At 43.5% G+C, this 26,824-nt stretch overlaps 1 protein-coding gene across 1 annotated transcript; it reads right to left on the reverse strand.

Annotated features, from left to right (window-relative positions):
* Positions 1–416: 416 nt before the first annotated feature.
* Positions 417–22,670, reverse strand: PHYH (phytanoyl-CoA 2-hydroxylase). Its single transcript, XM_045069121.1, has 9 exons — positions 22,356–22,670; positions 19,153–19,211; positions 17,084–17,194; positions 16,288–16,456; positions 12,727–12,808; positions 11,151–11,332; positions 8,430–8,579; positions 5,013–5,147; positions 417–728 (listed from the first exon to the last, which is right to left on the reverse strand). Exons 1-9 carry the CDS (start codon positions 22,428–22,430, stop codon positions 675–677), a joined length of 1,017 nt encoding a protein of 338 aa, XP_044925056.1. The 5' UTR covers positions 22,431–22,670; the 3' UTR covers positions 417–674.
* Between the last annotated feature and the right edge of the window lie 4,154 nt (positions 22,671–26,824).

Here is a 26,824-nt window from a genome sequence, read left to right on the forward strand (position 1 = left end):
AAGAGTTTAGGTTTTGTTCATAACTGTGGAGGATTTTCAGCTGCCTTACCCAATAAAAAATAGCAGATGAAGCCACCTTAGTCTTCCTTCTTCAGGAACAGAGAAAAACAACTTGGAAAGATCTGGTCTTTTTTTTTTTTTTTTAAGGAGGCTGCCTGGGTTGGAGAAGTCATGCAAGGAATCCTGTGTCAGAGCACAAGCATCTCCCTTATTTCTACTCCACAATGCCCTTCATTACATGTGCCTGTGTTAGATGGTGTTCTAGATCTGAGAAATCTCTCGTGCCATGAAGTCAGGGGATGGTGGGTTTTCCAGAAGAGGGATGCAAGAGTCCACGTACCCGGAGTTTTAAAGGATACCTTTCTGCTTGGGTAAAGAGCTAACTGAATCAAAGAAACTGATTGAACACACTTAAATTAGATAGGAAACACATTTATTAGCTGAAACCCTCAGTTTTCCTGAAACCAGTAATCAGCCACTGTTACATATCTTCCTCCATGAAAGCAACAGGTCTGCATGCAGAACTAACCACATACCAGCAAGTACCTTATCCTCGTGTCATGATTTGGAGAACAAGCGATAGAAAAGATTAGGATAGCTTGTTAAGAAAACATTTTCCCCAGGCACCTTGATTTGTTCTGTTTTCTCTCAAAGAGCTCAAGCCGACGGCTACTTCATAGGTTGATCCTCTTTCCTTTCACCAGCCGCACTCGAAATCTAAGCACATCCTGGAAATAAAACCAAGCACAGTCAGTTGATGGAACACAGGGATCTGTTCAACATGAGACGAAGTAGATTTCTAGCATCTACCAACAGTTGAATGGAAAAACTCTGCACAGTAGTCCTATCAACTGGTAAATAAACCATATTCTAAGACTTTAAATAATGTACTTGCCCACATCTAGAATAGTGTTGACCAAACTAAGAGAGCAAGTCCCCAGAAGGTCAGCCTGTGTTATTTGGCACTGCTGTTGACCACAGGTGTCTTCAACTGGCTGACCACAGTGTTTGGTCACAACAGTCCACACTGCCCCTTCTCCTGCGTTCCTTTAGACACTGCTCCATTTACAGTGATCTGATCCTACTTGCAAATGATGTCATGAGTTACGGCTTGATTTTTCTTTTTCCTTTGTCTTTTTTTCTTATAATTTTTTTATTTTTTTAATAAACATATAATGTGGGGCACCTGGGTGGCTCAGTGGGTTAAGCCGCTGCCTTCAGCTCAGGTCATGATCTCAGGGTCCTGGGATCAAGCCCAGCATCGGGCTCTCTGCTCAGCAGGGAGCCTGCTTCCTCCTCTCTCTCTGCCTGCCTCTCTGCCTGCTTGTCATCTCTCTCTGCAAATAAATAAATAAAAACTTAAAAAATAATAATAAATAAACAAACATATAATGTATTTTTATCCCCAGGGGTACAATTCTGTGAATCGCCAGGTTTACACACTTCACAGCACTCACCATAGCACATATCCTCCCCAATGTCCGTAACCCCACCCCCCTCTCCTTCCCCCATTCCCCCCAGCAACCCTCTGTTTCTTTTGTGAGATTAAGAGTCACTTATAGGGGCGCCTAGGTGGCTCAGTGGGTTAAGCCTCTGCCTTCAGCACAGGTCATGATCTCAGGTCATGGGATCGAGCCCAGCATTGGGCTCTCTGCTCAGTGGGGAGCCTGCCTCTCCCTCTCTCTCTGCCTGCCTCTCTGCCTACTTGTGATCTCTCTCTGTCAAATAAATAAATAAAATCTTTAAAAAAAAAAAAAAAGAGTCACGTATAGTTTGTCTCCCTCCCGATCCCTTTTTTTTTTTCATTTCTTCTTTTCCTACCCCACCAAACCCCCCACGTTGCATCTCCACTTCCTCATATCAGGGAGATCATATGATAATTGTCTTTCTCCGAATGACTTATTTCGCTAAGCATAATACCCTCTAGTTCCATCCACATTGTCACAAATGGCAAGATTTCATTTCTTTTGATGGCTGCATAGTATTCCATTGTAGATATACACCACATCTTCTTTATCCATTCATCTGTTGATGCACATCTAGGTTCTTTCCATAGTTTGGCTATTGTGGACATTGCTACTATAAACATTCGGCTGCACGTGCCCCTCCGGATCACTACATTTGTATTTTTAGGGTAAATACCCAGTAGTGCAATTGCTGGGTTATAGGGTAGTTCTATTTTCAACTTTTTGAGGAACCTCCATGCTGTTTTCCAGAGTGGTTACACCAGCTTGCATTCCCACCAACAGTGTAGGAGGGTTCCCCTCTCTCCGCATCCTCACCAGCATCTGTCATTTCCTGACTTGTTACTTTTAGCCATTCTGACTGGTGTGAGGTGACATCTCTTTGTGGTTTTGATTTGTATTTCCCTGATGCCCAGTGATGTGGAGCACTTTTTCATGTGTCTGTTGGCCATCTGGATGTCTTCTTTGCAGAAATGTCTGTTCATGTCTTCTTCCCATTTCTTATTGGATTATTTGTTCTTTGGGTGTTGAGTTTGCTAAGTTCTTTATAAATTTTGGACACTAGACCTTCATCTGATATGTTGTTTGCGAATATCTTCTCCCATTCTGTCTGTTGTCTTTTGGTTTTGTTAACTGTTTCCTTTGCTGTGCAAAAGCTTTTGATCTTGATGAAATCCCAATAGTTCATTTTTGCCCTTGCCCTTGCTTCCCTTGCCCTTGGCGATGTTCCTAGGAAGATGTAGCTGGGGCTGAGGCCGAAGAGGTTGCCGCCTGTGTTCTCCTCAAGGATTTTGATGGATTCCTTTATCACATTGAGATCCTTCATCCATTTTGAGTCTATTTTCGTGTGTGGTGTAAGAAAATGGTCCAATTTCATTTTTCTGCATGTGGCTGTCCAATTTTCCCAACACCAGTTATTAAAGAGGCTGTCTTTTTATCCATTGGACATTCTTTCCTGCTTTGTCAAAGATTAGTTGACCATAGAGTTGAGGGCTTTTTTATTTCTGGGCTCTCTATTCTATTCCATTGATCTATGTGTCTGTTTTTGTGCCAGTACCATGCTGTCTTGATGATGACAGCTTTGTAAAAGAGCTTGAAGTCCGGAATAGTGATGCCACCAACTTTGGCTTTCTTTTTCAACATTCCTCTGTCTATTCAAGGTCTTCTCTGGTTCCATATAAATGTTAGGATTATTTGTTCCATTTCTCGGAAAAAAATGGGTGGGATTTTGACATTCCTTTGTTCTTAATAAAACAATTCAGACTTTTTTGTTTCTTGTTTATTTTTGAGCCAACAACTAGGTCAGGTGGAAAAAATGGTTTTGGAATTGGACCTTATCCAAAATGTACCTCTGTCACTTACATCACTCAGGCCAACCTCTTGGACTTTTCACTTTCTCCCTAAGAGCGCGTAGTGAGGGATTTCTGGGTGGCTCAGTCAGTTAAGTGTCTGATGCAGGTCATGATCTCAAGGCGCTGGGCTCGCTGAGGGAGGAGTCTGCTGGAGATTCCCTGCCTTTCCCTCCTCTCTCCCCCTGCTTGTATGCACTCTCTCTCACTCAAATAAATAAAGAGATCTTTTTTAAAAAAAAGTGAGAATGACTTATCCACAGGGATTTGGTGAAGAAAGGAAGACTAGAGATATGAAAGAGCTCTTATAACTCACAAAGAACTATGTAGCAGAAATTAATATCATTATTCTAAGTAAAGCTAGGAACTATATCTGCAAGACTAACATTTTCAAATAAATACAGGTGGGTCACTTGGGTGGCTTAGTCCGTTAAGCATCGGTCTTTGGCTCAGGTCATGATCTCAAGGTTCTGGGATCCAGCCCCTCAGTAAGCTCCCCACTCAGCAGGGAGTCTGCTTCTCCCTCTCCCTTTGCCTGCCTGCCGCCCTTCCTGCTCTCTCTCTCTCTCTCTCTCAGATAAATGAAATAAATACACAAGGCAATGACTCACCACAACCTGACAGACCACAAACACAATATATGCATTTTTTTCTGCTTTAAAATTCAGAGTGTTGCATGGAAGCCCCACTTGACAAAAAGTGATGCATTTTAAGCACTGGCCCAAGGGAGGAGCACAGAGGGTCTACCATCTACGGTGTGAAATGAGAGCCTTTGCAGATGTGGGATAGAGTCATAGATGCTATGGGAAGGGGCAAGGGAGAAGTCAGATTCTTAAGCTGAGAAGGAGTTTCAGAAGATGACTCCTAATGGCATGGTAGCTTAGTGCTGGTGTATGGTACTCTTCAGAGTACTGGAAGACCCAGAGTTATCATGACGCTCGGTCTCCTTGGGGTTCTCCCCCATAGGAAATGCATGCATTTATAATGAATGCAAATAAAAACATAGGATCAGCCTTTTGGTTCAGTGGCTAAAATGGACTTCATTTACAAAGTAAATATGTTTATTTTAGCTTTGACTACAGTTTGTCTGGTGACCATCATCATCAGCTTTGAATGTTCTAGTTACAAAGAATTTACAAGTGATATGTATTAAGTAGAAAGGCTACGAAATAATGTCTCTATCCCCCACAGATAAGCATCAGTGGTTTCTGAAGTCTGCTCCATGAAACTCCAGATGCCAACTGACCCAAACAAAACCTGCTTAGGAATGGCTTTCTGGGAGTCTCCCTGGATTTGTAGATACGTCAATACTCTGCCCTATACAAATAAAGGAGGCCTATGGGTGAGAGCCCAAGCCTCTAACTTTCCTTCTGTGCGTTCAAGAAGGTAGCCTTCGTCCTTCACTTGCTCTCCTCCAGATCTGTTTTCTGTTTCCACCTGTCCATCCTGGAACAGAATAGCCTGCGTACCACAGGGTGGCCAAAGACATAAAAAAGCACAGCGTGCTCAGATGCCCCAGCCGGGGACGCGTGTACAAGCTGAAATTCCACTATAATTCTTAGTGGGTCTCAGCAATGCTTGTGCAAGGCGCTCTAAACAAAGCATGTTATACTCAAATTACAAGAGGTATGAGAGTTGTTAAGCATCTGAAGAAAAGAAGACAAAAAAGTCTTAACCTGTCATCTCAAAAAAAATATACCTGCAGCCTGGTGTCATCTGGAATTCCATATAATTTTTTTCCTATCCGTGAAATATCCCTCTCAGCGACTTCTTGACTGGTGCCTTTCACATCAATGTAGTGGCAGTCCGCCCCGGCGAAATGGCAGGAAATTGCCTGTGTAGAGTGACATGGTTAATACTGGGAAAAAAAAAACCATTCCATTAACACCAGCAACCGAACAGGGAGACTTCTTTTAGGAAATCAGCAATTTCACTCAGCGTTTGATTTCTAGAATGTTCCATGCTGTCCTGTATTAGTCTCTTCGGGGTTCAGTATCTCTTTTCCCCCAGGTACAGTTTAAGTCTGACTGAGAAATACAAGAGGTTTTTAGCTTCCTGCGATCCTTGTTTTGAAAAAGGGTGGGGAACATAATGATATGAGTAAGAGGACTTTTAACTTTTCAACATGTCAATTTTCTAGTGTGTGGATGTCCTCAAGTCCTAAACAGGAATGTGTTCCAGGGTTCTTCACCATTTTCTTAGTCATGAAAGTTAGTTACTCAGTTGAGTTTGGGGTGATTTGTCATTTCAATGGCTACGGATCATGAAAACAAACAAACAACAACCCACAAAAATACCTTGCAAAGGACAATAATATACACACCACCCCTCTGAAATAAAATGGACACTTTGAGTCCAATAGCATCACATACGATCCCCATCTTCTTTCTGTCTGAAGGTAAGATGGAGGTTACTTGGTTCTCCCCATTCTTGAAAAACTTACAAGCTAATCTAAACTTAAAACTCACTTTCCTAGTTTCAGGTTAGTTCTCTTGAGGCAACTGCCTACTGAAGGGACTGCCTGCTTTGCCCAGAACACTGAATTTCTATGCAGTGGAGTCACAAACTCCATTTCCCACAGAAGCCCCCAGACCATGCCAAGGAGGAGCGACACCTGAGGCCAAAGAGGAAAAGGGCACACTCATATACACATGTGTTTTTGGTTTATTTTTAAGGGTTCATACTTTCCCAAACATTTTACTAGCTGAAACACTATTGAAAAATTGCAAAGTTGGGGAATTAGCTTTCATAATACTTAGGGTGTTTTACATTATATAACTTTTATTTTCATACAATAATCATGTCATATACAACTTGTTAACATGGAATCTTGCAATATGTAGTTATCCTATCTCAGTTTATGATCCTGATCATGTAGCACGTGTTATAACTTTCTGATTCATGTAAACTCTCAGATTATTGTCTTGGCTTCGCTTTTTTATATACACACATAGACATAAATTTCCATTTTTCATTCCAAGCTGAATTTGGGGCTTAGGATGCATGATAAAAGGCCCAAATTAGGAGCACCTGGGCGGCTCAGTTGGTTAAGTGTCTATGTTCAGCTCGGGTCATGATCCCAGGGTCCTGGGATTGAGCCCCATATCAGGCTCCCTGCTCAGTGGGGAGCATGCTTCTCCCTCTCCAGTTCCCCCTTTGCTGTGTCCCCTCTCTTGTTATCTCTCTCTGTCATAAATAAATAAAATCTTTTTTTAAAAAACGCCCAAATTAGTGAAACTCAGGAACACTCATATTATTTATGTCACTGTGCCTATACCCCCTGCTTGCACACTTCTGAGGGCCATGCTGGTGGAGAGTCCAATCTAGTCTTTATTTGAAATGCTGGCATTGTGCACATCATGGATATTTTTTTCTTTTCTTATTTTTTTTTTATTGTTATGTTAGTCACCATAGAGTACATCATTAGTTTTTGATGTAGTGTTCCATGATTCATTGTTTGCATATAATACCCAGTGCTCCAGGCAATCTGTGCCCTCCTTATTACCCATCACCAGGCTCACCCATCCCCCCACCACGCCCCCCTGCCCTTTTAAAACCTTCATTTGGTTTTCTGGAGTCCCTAGTCTCTCATGGTTCATCTCCCTCTCTGATTTCTCTCCCTTCATTTTTCCCTTCCTTCTCCTAATGTCTCCATGCTATCCCTTATGTTCCATAAATAAGTGAAACCATATGATAATTGACTTTCTCTGTTTGACTTATTTCACTCCACATAATCTCCTCCAGTCCCATCCATGTTGATGCAAATGGTGGGTATTCATCCTTTCTGATAGCTGAGTAATATTCCATTGTGTATATGGACCACATCTTCTTTTTCCATTCATCTGTTGGAGGCCATCTTGGCCCTTTCTACATTTTGTCAATTGTGGAAATTGCTGCTATGAACATTGGGGTGCATGTGGCCCTTCTTTTCACTGCATCTGTATCTTTGGGGTAAATATGGAGTAGTGCAATTGCTGAGTCATAGGGTAGCTCTATTTTTAATTTTTTGGGGAACCTCCACACTGTTTTCCAAAGAGGTTGCACACGTCTGCATTCCCACTAGCAGTGTAAGAGTGTTCCCCTTTCTCCACAACTTCTCCAACATTTGTTGCTTCTTGCTTTGTTGATTTTTGCCATTCTAACTGGTGTAAGGTTCTGGAGGATTCAGAGATACCGCCTTACATCATGGATATTTTTTCAATTAGTTTTGATTATCTAAATACTTCCCTAAAATTTCATTGAACTTGAATGCTGAGGGGTTAGGTTTTTTCCTTTCCTTTTTTTTTTTTTTACACCTTTCCCCCACCCCCATTAAATTTTGATCCAGAAGAGTGTCTTCTTGCCTCACCTTCATCATGGCCCTGTCAACCTGATAGAAATATTAATGAATAGAAGATGAAACCAGGAAACTAACCCTTGACCTCAGGGAGACAGTGGTAGTTGGTGTGAAAAACTGGAAGGTTTCACTCAGCCCCCCACAATCCCCAACATTTAGTATGGACAGCCATGTTATATGGAGAAATGGACGTCCACAGTATTATCAGATCTATTGAATTTTTGAGAAGTGAGAAATCTGGGACTATGAGAAATTTTGTCAGTTTTAAATCATTAGGTGTTTAAAACATTCTGAATCGAAAAACAAATTGTGGGACTCAGGGATGGAAAATACGGCTGCCTGTGAAATCTGAGGTCTGGGCAGCCAATTCAAAACGTTTGCATAGAGTAGATAATGATTTTCCAAATAACAAAGCTCTTATAAACCTTCCTCTTATGTGGCTACTATGAACTATATACATTCCAAATTTTATGATTTTTATATGCCAGCCATTGTTTCTGCCTCCAAAAGCACAGGCTATGGGCTCCCAAGTATGATGTTCTTCTGAAGCAATTCTATGAATGCTCATAATTCATTATCAGCAGGATTATGATCCTGAGCTCACCTGGCTTCTTACTGATATGAACCTAACAGCAAGAGGTAGCAAATAGATTTCCTGGTAAATAAACCAGACTAAACGCCAGTTTAGTTCAATGTCATAAATCTCATAGTTTCACATATCTTGACATTTTTGTTTCTAATGTATTCATCTTTGGAAAGTCCAGTGATGGGAATGCATACCTTCCGGTATCCTTGAGTTCTGTTCCAACCAGATCCATGGATAAGCAAAGGATGAAAGAAAACAGTGTCTCCCTTCTCCATCACAAGATGCACTCGGGGGCAGTTTTCATCATAGTCCTGAATCCCGTAGAACATTATGTTAACTCCGCCCTAGATCACATAAGAGAACCAAGACTATATTTGAGGAATCCAATGATTAAGAATTTTGTCAATGACTCATTAGAAAAAGCAAAGGTTTCCTAAGTTCTGCCAAGAAAAAGACATAAAAAGATTCTTCAAAGCAACTGTAAATATACAAAAACTTCTCAGACATCTGGTTGTAAAAATCATGGATTTGGGGGCCCAAATGAAGAATATGAAATTTCCACTTATCCTTCATTACCAAATTATAAATGAAGATCCAGACCAACTTTGCATTTTGCAGTTAACATGGGAGATCCCCTTTCCAGCATGAATCTGTAATCACACTTTCCCAACATGATATTCTTCTCCCCCATAACTTTGCCTAAATCATTCTTCTATTATTCAGGAGTACCTCTGGGAAGCAAACTGTATTCTCAGGCCAGAAGAGAGAAAATGTTCAAGTCTCCTCAGCTCAGAAAGCACTCATGTCACAACCAGAGTAAAGAAAGAATAGTAAATTACAACACTGTGCTTTTTTAGAACTACTTCCAATGTTAGCTATTGCTTTAAGTAATGGTTATGGGGGGAGCACAGTACCCCAGTCCCCTTCATAGGACTGTCCCACATTCTTCTGGGGGAAGGATTCTTTCCTGCTGGACTGTGTTGGGCCTTTCATCCAGTGCCCTTCTCTCCTGGCTAGGTGGACATGTAACCTATGCAAAGTCAATCTGAACTCCCACTGTCATCACTTTGTATCTGAACAGAGGATTGATCAAAGGCATTGGTTATGGTCAAGGTTCAACTGCCCCCACCAAGTGCCCCATCCTGACTTCCCACTGACACACTCCTACTTTCCTGCTTACCAGAGCCAGCCAGCCTTTCCATGGACTCAGCATGTGCCTGCAACCCTCCAAGACACACACTCTTTGGATTAAGTCAGCCACAGCCCACTTCTGTTGCCTGCAACAAACTTTGTTGCCTGCAACTGCAATAAACCTCAACTCAGTTTTTCCATAAACCTCAACAGTTTATGAATCTCACAATTTCAGATTTTGTATCAGAATCCAGACTCAAAAGTTTTCACTTGGCACTAATTCTCAGTGTAAGAATTCCAACTAATTGAGACAAGTCCTGAAAGCCATATTCTTTACTTGCTACAAAAAACCCACATGCATTCTTCCCACCTGAACAACATGTGCTCTTCTGGGGTTTTCAGACTTCATTGTCTGAGGCCTACAACACGCATAATCTCCTCTCTGGTTTCTCTGCCTCTGGACTCCACACCGCAGTATCTCCTGCTCTAGATTTCAAGATTATCACTCTTGAAGAGACGATTTGATCTTACCATTTGTGGGCTCAAAACCGTTCAATAGTTCAATCAATAAACCATACAACAGGCAGGCAGTGGAATACTACTCATCCTTCCCCAGAGCCTTCGCTGGTCTCTCTAACAGGAAGGAAATGATTCCTCCCTCGTCTTTATCCTGAGATCTAGCGATCAGTGGATAAGAATTACTTAGCAGCTGATACATGCATCTGGTGTTGTGGGTGTTTAATCTGACCTCTGCAATGAGCTTGATGATTTTAGATCCTATACAGTGCCTACCAGAGTTTCCCACACTGGACAGCTTTCCAAAACTTCTTGAAAGAAAAATTATTATTCTACCTGAAATCTTTGAATTTTCCCTGATCCTGGTTGTAAAATCTAAAACAATGTTTTGGTAAGAAAGGAAATTCCATCTCATTGTTAAAGTTCTGTATGGAATCTGATTTAAAATTAAAACGATAGGGCACGTGGGTGGCTCAGTGGTTTAAGCCTCTGACTTTGGCTCAGGTCATGGTCTCAGGGTCCTGGGATCAAGCCCCACATTGGGCTCTCTGCACAGTGGGTAGCCAGCTTCCCCCTCTCTCTCTGCATGCCTCTGCCTACTTGTGACCTCTTTCTCTTTCTGTCAAATAAATAAATAAAATCTTTAAAAATAAATAAAAATAAAATCAAAACAATAAATATTCTGGTTAAGATTTATCTTCTAGGGGCACGTTGGTGGCTCAGAGAGTCAGGTATCAGACTCTGGATTTTGGGATCAGGTTATGATCTCAGGGTCACAAAATCAAGCTGCATGTTGAGTTAGTGCTCACCAGAGTCTACATGTCTGTGTTCCTCCCCCTCTGCCTCTCTCGGCCCAAGCCACCTCTCACAAGTATCACGAGCAAATATCACGAGTTGTCTCCCTTTATCCCTGTCTCTCTCTGTGTTTGACTCAAATAAATAAATGAATAGGGACGCCTGGGTGGTTCAGTTAGTTAAGCAGATGCCTTCGACTCAGGTCATGATCCCAGGGTCCTGGGATCGAGTCCCACATCGGGCTCCTTGATCGGCAGAGAGCCTGCTTCTTCCTCTGCCTCTGCCTGCCTCTCTGTCTGCCTGTGCTCGCTCGCTCTCTCTCCCTCTTCTCTGACAAATAAATAAATAAAATATTTTTCTAAAAAATAAATAAATAAATAAATAAAATCCTAAGAAAGAAAAGGAGGGAGGAAGGAAGTGACGGAAGGAAGGAAGGAAGGAAAAAGAAAAGGAAGGAAGGAAGGGATTTTTACCTCCCACTTGGGATAAGCATGTGGCTTCAGGTCGCCTTTGTGACTGCCCGGGAGCACACACAGGCAGCCATTGTTCCGGTCGATGTGCTCCATGGCTGTCCAAGCACCAACTATGTTATTGCTGGGTCTGATGGGGAAATAGTGCAGATCCTGGTGCAAGGGGTGGCGGGATGTCTTCTTGCCTGAAACAGAACCTGCTGTTAAACCACACTTGAACCTCAGAATTCATCTCCTCTGCCTGAAAACCAGATCGGTGTCTATCCCTCCAAAACCCAAAGAAGTGAAACCACACTACAGACAATCAGCCTAGAGAGATAAGCACCAAATTGGAATATCAAATCGACAGGGTGACTCCAGATCCTACACTTTTTTCCTGGGTTTCTGACAGCCAGGGATTCCCACCATTCTCTGGCAACTCATAACATGCTATGATCTCTATTGTGTTTCATTCCACTGTAACTCTGGTTTGGGCACGGAGCCTAGTACTCAAAGAAAAGTTTGGTCAACTGAAGAGAGTAACCAAATTTGAAGTTCCCTATTAGTCCTCTAAGTGGCTGATACAAACACTATCGAGTAACTAAATTAATAAAAGGCTTCCAAGAAGTTCTTCACAGAACTAAGAGCACTTGGTGAACAGTCACTATGTAGAATCAGAGATCACAGAACCACATTTACATGGTTCCCTGTTTTGCACTCTGAACTTGGTACTGTTCCCCTATGCCCAACCCCAATGTCTCTAAGCAAGACATCCAGGGTAGGAGAGATTTCATGGTGCTACACTACAGGCTAGTCACATAAAACTCTCCTGGCCTCAAAAGTGGAAAACAATAAAGAATTCTGAAGGACCAATTTATTACTGCTAGTAGAGTAGAATTTCTCAGCACGGAGCAAGCACTATTGGCTAAAAAAAATGCAGATTCTTGGGGGTGTCTGGGTAGCTCAGTCAGTTAAGCATCTCTTAATTTCAACTCAGATCTTGATCTCAGGATTATGAGTTCAAGTCCCTGGTTGGGCTCCATGCTGGGCATGTAGCCTACTTACAAAAAAAAATTTTTTTTAGTGCAATTTCCTGGGTTTTCGCTTCAGAATCAGTTTCTCTGGGAGTGAGATATTAGGAGCTACATTTTAGGAATCACAAGACATTTTACGTCAAGTGATGTATGTGATTTATAAGAAAGCTTTAATTTTGATAATAATAATATCTTCAATCAGGAAAAAAGAATTTACACCATCATTGGTAACAATAGTTAACAAAGCTTAGGGATGAGAATTATAATAATAGGAGCCTATAGTATATGAACAGTCATGTTTATTAAACCAAACTTTTGAGCAGCAAGCCAGTCAGTCTTCCAGAAATCCGATAATAACCCTATAGTTAACATCTGAAATCGCTCTTCTACCTCACTATTGTTATGATGTATGCTATTTTAAGACAAATAAAAGAACATATATATTTAGTTATCCAAATTTAGCAGTTACACACAGAGCTAGAGTTAGAACACCTTAAACTCTCTCTTTTCCTTTTTTTTTTGGGGGGGGGGGGGCGGCTTCTCCGTAACAAATAAGAGCTCTTTACCAGAATCTGGAGGTTTGTTTATCAGCATTGTATGCAGGGCCATAATATCAGGTCCAGTGAAGCACTCCACATATTTCAGAATCTAAGGGAAAAGAACAAAGAATTTGGCGATAAATATTATGCACAAAAGTGGCACAAAAGTACAACTATCTGTACAAGAGCCAAGATGCCTTCATTCAACACTTGGTAGGAGCGCCTGGGTCGCTCAGTCAGTGAAGCTTCCAACTCTTCATTTCTGCTCAGGTCATGATTGCACAGTCACAGGATCAAGCCCTGCACTGGGCCCTCTGTTCAGTGGGGAGTCGACTTGAGATTCTCTCCCTCTGCCCCTCCCCTAAAAATAAACAAACAAACAAATATATATATCTTTTAAAACCGCTTAGTATTTCACAACATTGCAAACAAAGCTTGAAGGCAGGAAAAAGTTGTAACAGCAAGTCTGCAACACTCTGAATTAAATAGGCTTTTCCAAGCTAGTTGGAACCCTAACCACTTTTTCTACATGGGAGGCATGTGGGGGCGCCTGTGTGGCTCAGTGTGTTAAAGCCTCTGCCGTTGGTTCAGGTCATGATCCCAGGGTCGTGGGATCAAGCCCCGCATCGGGCTCTCTGCTCAGCGGAAAGCCTGCTTCTCTTCCTCTCTCTGCCTGCCTCTCTGCCTACTTGTCATCTCTGTCTGTTAAATAAATAAATAAATAAATAAATAAGATTCTAAAAAAAAAGAGAGAGGCATGTGTTTCTCTGAGGTAAACTCAGAGAAGGGCAGAGATAAACCTTCTTTCAACTGGAACTGTCCATAGTTGCCCAGCGAGCAGGCAGCTTCCTCTTCACCCCCACCAAGACTCTTCATAAGGAGGGACCATGAGGGGGGCCTGGCTGACTCAGTAGGTAGAGCATGCAACTCTTGAGCTGGGGTTTGTGAGTTCAAGCCCCACGGCGAGCATAGAGCCTACTTAAGAAAAAAACAAGGGACCATGAGAGGCCCCAACATGCGCAACGGCCATGCGTAGCCCAGAGGAAAAGAGAAGGGCAGCTGGGGTGCTACCTCTTTACCTCTAAGCCACCGAGGGAGGGGACATGCAGAAAGGAGTCGGCGGTGTGTGTCGACTACCTGCAGGGGGCTTTATGCATCAGCCCACCTAAACCACACAGCGATTCCTGAAAAGTAATGCCTCCATGGATGAATAATCCTTTAAAGTGAACACCCCATGCAGATAAGCCCAAAGCTAATAAACTGCCCTAGTTTGCAGAGCCAATTCAATGAAAAACATGGTATTGAATCTCCAATTCTGTCTGACTCGAAAAAAATGAAGCATGTTCTACTGCTTTCTCATTGTTTGATCCTGTGTAGAAGGAATACTGGCAACTTGAGCAGGAAATGCTTGAAATGAAACCAAAATCCTAGAAGTCAGGCCTCCGACTTGTTTGTTTATAAAGCGTGTCAACTTTTGCAATTTCCTTAGGCCAGTATTTTCTTTCTTTCCTTTTTAAATAATCCCTAATCCCACGATGGGGCTCAAACTCAGGACCTTGAGATCAAGGATCTCATGGTCCCACAACTAAGCCAGCCAGGTGCCTCTGACCAGTATTTTCCAAACCTCAGTGACCCTCAAGAGCCATTTTACCATTTCCATCATACTTTACAGAGGTGCCCAATATAGTTAGCCAACAATTTTTCCAAACTAACTTACGTCTTATCCTGATTAATAATATTCCTGAGGTCCTAGGTTGGATGTGCTGGGTATTTTTTCCAATACACATTAAAATAAATACCTAATTACTAAAAGCAGGACCCACCTCCTAAAAATCATTGCATGAACCAGCAATTGCGTGGTTCAGATTTTAGAGCAGTGGGAAACCTGGATGTCCCGGTCGTGCTAACTCTACCCTGTGCTGCCACTAACGTCAAGATTTTCCTCCTTGGTGGATGCACACAACTTCCATTTCCATAGCAGGACTTGAGGCTGGGAAGTCATATCCCCTCCTGTCCCCCACCCAAGGGGCTGGACTTCATAGCTGGCTTACCTGTACACAGAGTTTTTTATGCGGCAAATTTTCTTTATTTTTAAAATTATTTTAAATGTGGTTTTTTAAAGATTTTATTTCTTTGTCAGAGAGAGCAAGAAAGAAAGCAGTAGGTAGAGGGAGAAGAGGGCTCCCTACTGAGCAAGGAGCCTGATGTAGGACTCCATCCCAGGACACAGGGATCCTGACCTGAGTCCAAGGTAAATGCTTAACCAACTAAGCAACCCAGGTTCCCATTTAAAAAAAAAATTTTTTTAAGTTATAATTAACCTCCACAACCAGCCTGTTCAAACTCACAACCCAGAGATCAAGAGCCACATGCTTGGGCCACTTGGGTGGCTCAGTCGGTTAAGCAATTGAGCCTTGGTTTCAGCTCAGGCCATGAAGCCAGGGTCCAGAGATCCACCTTATGTCAGGTTCTGTGCTCAGCAGGAAGTATGCTTGAGATTTTCTCTCTCCCTCTCACCCTCCCCCTCTCTCTAAAGTAAACACATAAATCTTAAAGGAAAAAAAAGGTAGCATGCTCTACCAATGGAGCCAGCCAGGTGCCCCCATTGGGCAAATTCTCTAATAGCACTTGCGGTTATAATTTCTAGCATGTACTATATGCAATGTGTCCTTTAAAGCCATTCTAAATAAATTGTTCAATAACTGTGCTACATTTATGCAATGGGATGTTACACAATAATTTAAAAGCATGATATAGATTAATCTATAAGTCATATAAAGGATGTGTAAGATCTACTATAAGTGTAGAAACTACACTTGTAAAGTGGACAACCAGTATGTTCCCATGTGACACAAAAGGTGGGGGTAGACAGATGCACCTGCAGAGCCATGAGAGACTTCTACTTGAAGACACCAGAAAGCTCGGTGGTGAGTGGGGCTGGAGGATGGGAGACTTTCCTTTTCATCTTATGCCCTTCTGTACCATGAGGATGCCTTTGTAAATCTGAACTACTCAAAGAATATTGATTTTTTAAAAAATGAGTTTAAATCTGAACACAAACTTAAACCTCTACTGACCAGTTCATTAGACAAAAAGAAACAATAAATGGATGTCCAGTGAATAGGATCTGCAGTGTACCTCCTGTTGGTATGCCCATATCCACAGTGAGAGAGGCTCCTTCTCTAAGGCAGAATTCCTGCCCTTCGCAACCAAGAATGATGACCAGACTCCAGAAGAGGGTTCTCCATCTGCCCCCGACTAACATTTGGAGCTCGATAAGTCATCATTTGGGGAGGCGACTATTCTGCACTGGAACTATTCTGTAGTTCTGGGACTATTCTGTAGGATCTCTGGGCTCCATTAGCAGCTCACCCACCCACCATGCCCACCTCTACCCTGACAGAAGCACACAGTCCCCACCGTGTGCCAACCCAACACGCTCCAGGCACCGCCAAATGTCCGCCTCCATTTGAGAACCACTGATCACCAGCCACAAAACAGAGGGGCCAGATAAAGTGTAAGCAATTCTAGAGGCAAGCACGCAGGTGCGTTATTCACTTAAAAAGAAAACGCAGAAAGTTCTCGAACCTCAGGGAGAGTGCAGTATCTGAAGAGTTCCTCATCTTCTTGGAAATCTTGGATCTTTGAAATCATCTTTTCACCTGGAGTAAATTCTGATTTTGCAATGCTTACATCTCTCATTATCATCATTCCCTGTGGTTTCACCTCCCCTTTGCAGATTCTTTCAAACTCGTTCCTAGAAAATTAAATTGGCAGATGATGTCATGACTGCAGGCTCCAGGCACCTGTCTGGCCAGTTCTGTGGAAAGAGTCTCAGAGATAGAGCAGGGGGTGTCCCTGCACCAGACTGACCTCCAGGTCAGGCTGAGTAGTTCTGAGGATGGAGAGAGAAAATGACCAGCGCAGCAGCCCCTGTCTCCTCACTGTGAGGCCGGAGCTCACTGCGGGGACTCCCCTATTCCTTAGCCTAACAGAACAGTGAGGAACCGTCTGTGATGTGGTGTACCTGAGTAATAACGGCAAATAACTTCTCTCACGCTTACCATGGGCCAGGCCCCGTTCAAAGGCATCTGTGTGTACTTCACCTTATCCAGACCTCACAACAACACTGGGGCATAAATACGATTAACATCCCCATTGTACAGGTGTGAAAACAGGAGTAGAAAGTACGTTGCTCCAGAACACACAACAGGAAGTAGTCTGGCTAAGATGAAAGGCAGCCAGTCTGGCTCCAGAGCTCATGTCCCTAACCACTTCCCGATGAGCCAATCACCGAAAAATACCTGAACACACATGCTAATTGTACTCACATTCCCACTGTAAACACAACATAGTTTTGTACAACAACGAAGGGTTACTGTACCGAAAGCGTTCAATATCAGCATCAGACACCAAATTTCTAATGACGAGAAACCCATTTTCTTCATAAAACTTTCTCTGTTCTAGGCTTAGAACATTATTATCCCGAGTATACCTAAAGGAGAAAAAGGAATTACAAATAAGTATAAGTGAAAAATCACCATCCAACAACATGTATCAAGAGCCTGAGAAATGTTCATACTCTTCCACCAAGCATCTCTACTTTTTATTTACTCTAAGAAAATAATCTGAATTTTTTTAAACAAGTCTAGAGGGGATGGTTTATCTATTTTTTTTTTGAAGTAATCTCTATACCCAATGTGGGGCTCGAACCCACAAACCAGAGATCAAGAGTCACATGCTCTTCCCACTGAGCCAGGCAGGCCCCTAATCTGAACATTTTTAAAACGTTTAAATCTAAAATGTTAAGTACTACTGTTACCAAAAAATAGAAGAATAATGAATTATATCTGCTCAATGGGTTAGGACTCAGGCCTTAGAAATGAAGAGCTTGGGGCCCCTGGGGAGCTCAGTCAGTTAAGCGTGGACTGGTTATTTCAGCTCAGGTCATGATCTCATAGGTCTGAGATCGAGCCCCCAAATGGTCTATGAGCTCCGTGGGGAGACTGCTTGAGAGTCTCTCCCTCAGCCTCTCCCCCAACTTGCAACGTGTGCACTTTCTCTCTTAAATAAATAAATCTTCTAAGAAAATGAAAAACATAAAATGGCATGTACAGACTTACTATAATAAAATACACTGAGATTTGTGTAAAACCAAGACACAGGGTACCTGGGTGGCTCGAGCATATACCTTTGGCTCAGGTCATGATCCCAGGGTCTTGGGATCGAGTCCCACATCAGACTCCCCGCTCTTCAGTGAATCTGCTTTTCCCTCTGCCCCTCCCCCATGCTCCTGATCACTCATGCAGGCCCGGTCTCTCTCTCTCTCTCTCTCTCTCAAATAAATAAATAAGATCCTAAAAAGGGTACTTGAAAAAAATGCAAATAAAATTTTAAAACACAGTTTTTAAGTGATTGCTTCTATGTAATGGAATTGTGAATGATTTTTCTTAATTCCTTTTCTTCTCTTTCAAATTTGTTCAATAATGACTACGTATGGTTGTTCGGGTAGGAGACAAATTCAATACATTTTATACTTTAAATTGTCTAGATCATATCTTCTCAGAAGAAATCAAAGTGACAAAATCCAAGTAAGTGCATAGCATATGCGCAAACTCAGATCACCCAGTCCATTCTTCCAGATTAGAAATGTGGCTCTATGAGAATACTCCATGGAGATCGATGTCTTCCCCTACAAAGGTAATTTAAGATAAACCAAAGACGCTAGCTAATACAGCAACAGGACCACAAGCCATAGGCTAACTTAAATGAGGTATAACATGTCTGAATTTGAACAAAATCAGATTATACACCTCTGATATTTTTCCTCTTTCTGAACTTTAAAATACATATAAAATTACAGTCATCTTCAAATTTTCATAATTTGAGTTCTCATTAGAACTTGTCCTGGCAACAAATGATTTGTATAATGAATTTTTTTAAAGAATTTATTTATTCGGGACGCCTGGGTGGCTCAGTTATTAAGCGTCTCCCTCGGCTCAGGTCACGATACCAGAGTCCTGGGATCGATCCCCGCATCTGGTTCCCTGCTTGGTGGGAAGCCTGCTTCTCCCTCTCCCACTGCTTGTGTTCCCTATCTGGCTCTGTCTCTCTCTGTCAAATTAAAAAAAAAAATCTTTAAAAAAAAAGAATTTATTTATTCTCTGTAGAGATAGGAGAGAGAAGAGGGGGCAGGGGCAGGGGCAGAAGGAGAGGGTGAAGCAGATTTCCTGCTGAGCACAGAGCCTGACCCATGACTGATCGATCCCACAGCCCATGAGATCATGACCTAAGCCAAAATCAAGAGTTGGATGCTTAACCCAGTAGCCACCCAGGTGCCCCTGTGTAATGAATTTTCACCAGACAACATGAGATGTGTTTTATATCTTAATTACCACTAGGAAATGCTTTATGCACATTGTATAGTTACTAATGACAATTCGATCTACTTACTGGAATTGTGGAGGATGGAAACTGTTAGGAGAAACAGCTCCTGAAGTGGAGTGAGCTACCTAGGTAGGGAATTAAGGCAAATAAAATGAAATTGAGGAGTCAACTTTTTCTCGAAACAACAGTCTGCCCTGAATTAGCTCTCACCAGGGAAGACTGGGTTACACACATAGCTGCGGACAGGCACGCACGGTTGCTTACATCGTCTCATTTCACAGAGCCCAGAGGAGGGACTGGAAGTCCCAAGACCTTTATCACCATCCCTGCTGCCCAGAGCAGGAGAATGAGACTCACAGGGCTCAGTAACTGGGTCCCAGATCATCCAGCAGAAAATGCCTCAGGCCAGACTCGACCCATACTCTTGATTTCATAGCTTCCACTGATTTCTTCCACTTACTATTCCCTCCACTAAACTGCCAAACAAATAAAAATTGTAAGGTTCAAATCTAGCAGTAAGAAGAAATGTGCTCTTCCAAAGAGAAATTGAATTTAGTGGGAATCCATTCTGAAATTCAAGAAACCGTTTGGCTTGTTACTCTTCAAAAAAAAAAAAAAATCGATTAAATAACAGTGGCTAGGCTCTAGGGAACATATGATCCACATAGTTTAGTATAATTCTAACTATCTTAAAGAGCTAGAAATTCTTTCTAGTTTTCTATCCAGAGAACTACAGCAAATTTACTTAGCCACTTCTAATTTTTTCATTGTTTCTTTAGCTTAAAGAGTGAGTATAAGAATGTCATTACTCATAAACATGTTATTTTTGTCTTGTCCTTATGTAACTGGGGACAGTATAATCCTTTGTTTTCCTAGACAAAGACTTAATGTCCTTTGTCAGCTGCTAGCAAGATGTGGTGGCCAGAAGGCAATATTTCAGTCCACAATTCTTCTCCTTCCGTTGTGGGTTCTGGTGGTGGTGACTGCTTTCCTCGGAGAGTTTTTTCAATGATGTGGAAATGTTTCATGTCCTTACCATATAATGTTAGTAAACATGAAAAAATGGGTCCAAAAAGCTATTTATACAGGATGGCTGTAATTATGTAAATGCACAGGAAAGGAACACACCAAAACATTGACTGATAATGATCCGTGAGAGTTGGAATTATAGGTCATATTTCTTTTCTTCTCGATGCATCTCTGCATTTTAAAAATGCATTGTGTTTTATGTTTTAAAACCCCTGCCTTATGCCAGAACCCACATCTCTCTAGAACCAGTTAAGGCTGGGAAGAGATGGCCACGTGATTTGCAGGATTGTTTTTAAGCCCCAACCACACGCAGGTTCACTGACTGTTTCGGCAGAGTTGTCCAATACCAGAGCCCCTGACCTCGTCTGTCTATTTAAATTGAAGAGAATGAAGGGGCGCCTGGGTGGCTCAGTGGGTTAAAGTCTCTGCCTTCATCTCAGGTCGTGATCCCAGGGTCCTGGGATCGAGACCCGAGTTGGGGCTCTATGTTCAGCATGGAGCCTACTTTCCCCTCTCTCTCTCTCTCTCTCCCTGCTTGCCTACCTGCCTACTTGTGATTTCTGTCTGTCAAATAAATAAATGAAATCTTTAAAAAGAAAAAGGAGAATGAAAAGGAAAACTGCCCCTAGCCATATTTCAAATGCTCAATAGCCACATGGGATTCCTAGTGCTGGATAGTGCTGGTGTAGAACATCTCCACCATGGCAGAAGGTTGACAGGATAGTGCTCTTCTAGTCAACACAGATGAAAAAGAAGCTCTAACCTCAACACTATTAGAGAAGCACCAGCAGGATCTGAATATTTTTTTTTAATTATTGTTATTTTTAAAGTAGGCTCACTGCCCAGCATGGAGTCCAATGCTGGGCTTGAACTCACAACCCGAGATCAAGAGCTGAGCCAGAATCAAGAGAGGTCTCAGGGACTGAGCTACCCAGGCACCCCAGAATTTTCATAGTAGTCACAGACTGGACCTGGAAACCTTCATTCTGGTTCCAGTTATCTCCAGTTCCCACACGTTGGTGGTTCTCACCGGTGGGCATGTATCAGAAACAAGTGAGAACAGATTGCTGGGCCCCACTCCGAAGTATGGGGAGTCCACATGAGCCTGGGAATCCGCATGTCTAACAAGTTTCCAGGGAAGTTGTTGCTGGTCCTGGGAGCACACTTTGTCAACCCCTGGTTTCGGTAATTAAATGTCTTTGGTCAAAAGTTTTAATGTCTCCTGGCCTCGGTTTCTGTGTTTTCACTGGTCAAATGAGATTACATAATCGCCTTGATCTGCGACGGGATTTTAGGTGGGCAGTGGTTCTGCTACATCGTGGCTGGAAGTAAAAGTAAAATAAAAGTAAAAAGAGACATTCGTAGAAGCATTTTTAGGAAGGAGTTCAGGATCCTGCACACAGCAAAACACAGCCTAATCCCATCACTTACGGGGAAATCCCACGCAGTGTCCTCTTTGCCCCCAAAATACCCCCTGAAAGAGAACACTTAATCGGAGCAGGAGAAACAATTCCATAAAGCATCTGACGTCCGTGTCCCGTAGTGACATTTTCCGGGAACCGACACGGGTGGCGCACACATCGCGGCCGCGAGTAACTCCGAAAGAACAACCGGGAGACATTGTATCCACTCCTGCGGGGCTCAGGGACACCCTGGCGGAGCAGCTCGCACAGCTCTCCTCAAGGAAAGAAGAGCCCGAGGGTGCGGGCCGGTGCCTCCCTCCCTCCCCGCGCCCCAGTGCGCTGCTGCCTGAGTGTCCACCGGCCCGCCCACCCCGGTGCTCCAGGCAGCCCTGCGCTCCAGTTCAGGAGCGACTGGGACTGTGCGTCGCGCGCCTCGGACTCTGGGCGGTCGGGTGACGCGCGGCCAAGTGCAGAAAACGCCACACTAGCTGAGAGCAGGCCCTCAGGAAGAACTTCCATCTCCCGGGAAGGCAGGGAAACAGGCCCCAGGAGGGCCGCGAAGCCTGGGGCGGCGCCACAGCAAGCCCCTGAGGCCGGCACTGTCACGCGGCCGCCCAGCGAGCAGGCCGGGCCCCCGGCTGGGAGCTTGGGGCTATCCGCACTGGGAACCCTCCTGCCCCGGCTCCGCTGCCTCCCCGCCCTTGGGCGCCCGGAACAGCTGACACCAACGCCGGGACGCGGGCGCGCAGGAAGGGGCAGAGTCCGCTGGGCGGCTGTGCCAAGAGCCCTGGAGGCCACCACACTTGCAGCCCGAGCCGCGCGCACCGCAAAGGATACACCGACGCCTGCCAAGCGCTGGCTGAGGTGTCCCAGCACGACGCGCAGGCGGGTGCCTGCATGGGACTGGTTCATGGCTCCCTCGAGGAGACGAGTCAGCCGGGCCTCAGTCTTCACTCGGGGCGGCGGGCGGGGCGCCGAGCCGAAGGGCCTGGCCGAGCGCTCGGAACTCCGGGGATTCCGCCTTGTGCGGGGGTGCACGTGGCCTCAGAGTCCACGCACTGGGCCACCGAGCGGAGCGGACCTCCTCTCCGCGCGCCCAGCCCCTCCGGGATCACAGAGATCCTGCCGCACAAATCAGGGAAACTGGTATTGAAGGGTTTAGCAACCGGGTCACGGTCGGTCGCCCAATGAGAAATGAGCCAAATATGACCCACCTTCCCAAACTGTCAGTCTAATTTATCGCACGTGTCTGTCTCTGCTGCTGAAGTAGCAATTCAAATGTTCAGCCCTGGAAGTAACGTGCTGTTCAAAAAATGCGTTTAAATTGTTGGGAATGCAGTGTGAAATACTAGAAACATATTGGCATTCATAGAAAAGGAAAAAAAGGTACATGAAATAAATGACTTTGTGAAACACGTCTGATCCACATAGCCTAATATAATCATAAATTTTCTTAAAAATTACAAGTCTAGGGACGCCTGGGTGGCTCAGTGGGTTAAAGCCTCTGCCTTCGGCTCAGGTCATGATCTCAGGGTCCTGGGATAGAGCCCTGCTTCAGGCTCTCTGCTCAGCAGGGAGCCTGCTTCCTCCTCTCTCTGCCTGCCTCTCTGCCTACTTGTGAGCTCTGTCAAATAAAATCTTAAAAAAATATATTATTCGAATAATCTCTACACCCAGCATGGTGGTCAAATTCCTGACCCCAGCGTGAGGAGGTATGAGGTCTACCAACCAAGCCAGCCAGACGCTCCTCCCTTCTTCCCTTCCTTTCTCCTCCCTTCCCTTCCCCCCCCCTTCCTTCCTTCCTTTGCTCCATCTTCCCGCCCTTCCCTACCCCTTCTTCCTTCTTTCGCTCATTTTTTCTCTTTTCTCTCTTTCTTTTCTTTTCTCTTCTTCCCTTTCTTTCCTTCTCTGTCTCTGGCTCTTTTTCTTCTTTTTCCAACAGTGTAAATACTTCACGGACAAGTACACAGGATTCCGGCCACCATCATCAAGGTCATAAACGTCCATCACCTCTCTGAGTTCCTTCCCAGACTCTTGCCCTCATTATTTCGTGTGCATGTGGTAAGGACACAGCCATAAGATCTACTCCCTTAGCAAATTTTCAGTAGAGAATGCAGCTACGGACGCTCTACTGTATTGTAGATCTCCAGAACCATTTCCCTAGCACACCTGAAACTTGGTAGCCTTAAACCATCCCCTCTCCGCTCTCCCCTCCCTCCACCCCTGGTAACCACCATTTTCTCTGCTTCTGTGAGTTTCACTCTTAAATTGCTCCTGTAAGTGGTAGCGGGTAGTATTAATCCTGTGACTGGCTTATTTTGCTTAGCATTGTGCCCTCAAGCTCCTTCCATGTTGTCACAATGTCATTTGTTGTCACAAATGGCAGGATCTCTTTCCTAATCAGGGTTGAATCAGATTCCATCGTGTGTGTCTACCGTATTTTCTTTATCCTTTCACGTGATGACAGACGCTTGGGTTGTTGGCATATCTTGGCTCTTGTGAAAAGTGTTGCAATGAACGTAGGAGTGCAAATATCTCTTTGAAATCTAATTTCAGTTCCTTTGGAACTGGAATCCAGTGGGATTCCTGGATCATATGATAGTTCTATTTTTAATTTTTTGAGGACCTTCCATACTGTTGTCCATAATAGCTATAAGAACTAGAAATTCTTTCTGAAATATCTTTCCCATCTAGTCTCTGCAGGTGACTGACACAGCATCTCACTGTTTCTTTCCTCTCCCTCATTTTTCTCATAATTTCTTTGTCTTAAAGAGTAACTTCCAGAATGTCTCACTTTATAAACATCTTCTTTCTTTTTCTTTTTTTTTTTTTTTAGATTTTATTTATTTATTTATTTATTTGGGAGAGAGAGAGAAAGCAGGGGAGGAGCAGAGGGAGAGGAACTGGCAGACTCCATGCTGAGTGCTGAGCCAGAGGCCAGGCTGGATCTCAAGATCCTAAGATCACCAGCTGAGCTGAAATCAAGAGCCAGCCACTTCACGCATTGAGCCACCTGGATGCCCCTAAACATGGTATAGTTTCTGAAGGGATGTCTTTAGGTAATGTGGTGAAACTGCCATACTCACGGAGAAAAGCAGGCCAGGACTCAGAAATTAGTTTATTAGCTGCTATTTCGTCTGAGGCCGGGTAAACAGTCATCAGCATCCAGAGCAAGGCCAGCCCTTTGGCCTTCATCTTTGGGTTCTCTATCCTTTATCCATGATTCCTCCCCACCCAGACTCTCAGATTTTTTTAGGTTGACAGAAATATCCTGGGCCTTTGCCCTTAGTTCTTCACCTCATCGCCCACAAATTGATCATCCCAGGGCTGGAGCCTGATCCTGAACTCGGTGACTGGGCTGCCAGGGTTTTCAGGAGAGGAGCTTTTGTTTATCATAGTTTAAAGTGAAGTATCTGGACTTTGGTAGGTACAGCAAAGAGATTCTCCATCTTTCTGCTCCTGAGAAAAAGGGCTCCTGGAGCAGGCATGGGTGACTCTGTGGGTCCTTACCGCCCTCGCCTGGTGGAAAGTGGGCACTACAAATGTAAATTCAATTCAGGCCAACCCCGATTATTTCAAGGTCAAGGCATTTACCCACACAGGCCCTGAAAGTTTTTGACTTCCCTGACCAATGGGAAAGACAGTGAGATGAGACTACCTACACCTGTAGTTTTAATGTTCCCCCCAAATACCTCGTTTTACAAGTGTGTGAAAATCCCAGCCACTCTACTGTGAGCTGGTTTAAGTGGATGGTTGTTCAGAGAGATGAAGGAAATCTTTGAACGCTTCCAATTATTGTCTGCCTCTTTTAAATTAAAGGATGATGGGTTTAAAATGTCTCATTGAAGATTCCATGGGGGAATTAGAACAATAATTTCTCCGTAGGTAATTTGATGAATGTTCCCAGTTTTAAAAACAGTGATTTGGATTATTTGGAAATTCCTTAAGTACACGTCTTTAATAATTGTGCTATTAAAATAGAAATATCTGAGAACATTTGAAATGGAACAGTAAAGGAAACCAACATTATCACAAGAATGATCATTTCTTTCTCCTTCAGCATTTGGCATTTATTCTTATTGCAGTTGGACTTTTGAAGATCACTTCAAAATCACCTTCAAGCAAAATCCTCTTCAAGCAATGTGCTTGGTTTCCCCAAACACTGAAAGTAACCTTGAAGACAAATACTGAAACACAACGATTTTCAAAACCATCTGAGGGATACTTCTCCCCAGATGTGTAAGAAGTTAAAGAAAATGATTTTTTAACAATAGCCATATTTGAGCAGCTAAAAACAAATGAGCGTGACCAAAGAAACTTGAATTAAATTGTTTAAGAGTTGTGCACACCTATGACCATTTTTAAAAGATTTTATTTTTAAGTAATCTCTACACCCAGCTCAGGCCAGAGCTTACATCCTGGAGACCAAGCGTTTCATGCTCCACCAACTGAGCCAGCCAGGTGCCCCAAAACTCTTTCATTATATGAAGGAGAAATTGCAATCAATCCCAGATTCAAACATGCCATTCTTTCCTGAGAAGAAGAGATGATCGTATCCCAGTAATTAGCAGCAAGGTTTAAAGCTGGTCAGATTCATTCGTGCATCAAACAGAAGCCAGCATCTTGGCCATTCCCTGCAGTTCTCCCCATCCTGGACTGTCTCAGCTACGGGGGCAGTTCAGCGCTTCCAGCGAAGGCCAGCCCACCCCTTGGGCAGTGACCCCATCTCCTGTCTTGACTATTCCAGAACTTGTTCAAGCGATTCTCCTTTCTTTTCAACCCTATTGGATCCCCTCTTCCACCATTAGCATAGAAGCCTACTGCTAGCACTGCATCTCTTGGAGGTTCCCTGGTGATACCATTTCCTCCAGCTCTCACTCACACATTTCTCCATTCTTTTTGCAGCAAAGCTTGAAAAAATTGGATACATTCCCTGTCTCCACTTTTTCTCCTCTCCTTTTCTTTGGAAGCCAGTCAATCTTCCATTCCACCCAAAGTGCCGGTCAAAGTTGACCAGCGATTACCATGTGGTGTACCCAAAGGTGGATTCTCATTTTGAAGCTTAGTACACCCCAAGCATCACAGGACTCAGCAAAACACATGTGCAACTTCCCTCCCTGTTCCTTCTCAGCCTCCTTCACTGGGTCTCCCTCACCTCCAGGCTCCTTTGACAGCTCTTTGTATACACACGGTTTCCCCAGTAATCTCCATCTTGTGACTTTAATTTCCTCCTGTGAACTGATGATCCCCAAATTTATATCTTTGGCCTGAACTCTCCAGAGGATTCCAGACCCTGCTTCCACATC

The sequence above is a fragment of the Mustela putorius genome, unplaced genomic scaffold (assembly GCF_011764305.1).
Source record: "Mustela putorius furo isolate JIRA1106 unplaced genomic scaffold, ASM1176430v1.1 tig00003913_pilon_pilon_pilon, whole genome shotgun sequence".
Lineage (NCBI taxonomy): Eukaryota > Metazoa > Chordata > Mammalia > Carnivora > Mustelidae > Mustela > Mustela putorius.

Coding starts and splice junctions, on each gene's coding strand:
- PHYH (XM_045069121.1), bottom strand. CDS start 22,430: ATGAACCAGTCCCATGCAGGCACCCGCCTGCGCGTCGTGCTGGGACAC. Junction 19,212..22,355: donor AGCGCTTGGCAGGCGTCGGT/GTATCCTTTGCG, acceptor TTCCCTACCTAG/GTAGCTCACTCCACTTCAGG. Junction 11,333..12,726: donor AAACAAACCTCCAGATTCTG/GTAAAGAGCTCT, acceptor GTTCTGTTTCAG/GCAAGAAGACATCCCGCCAC.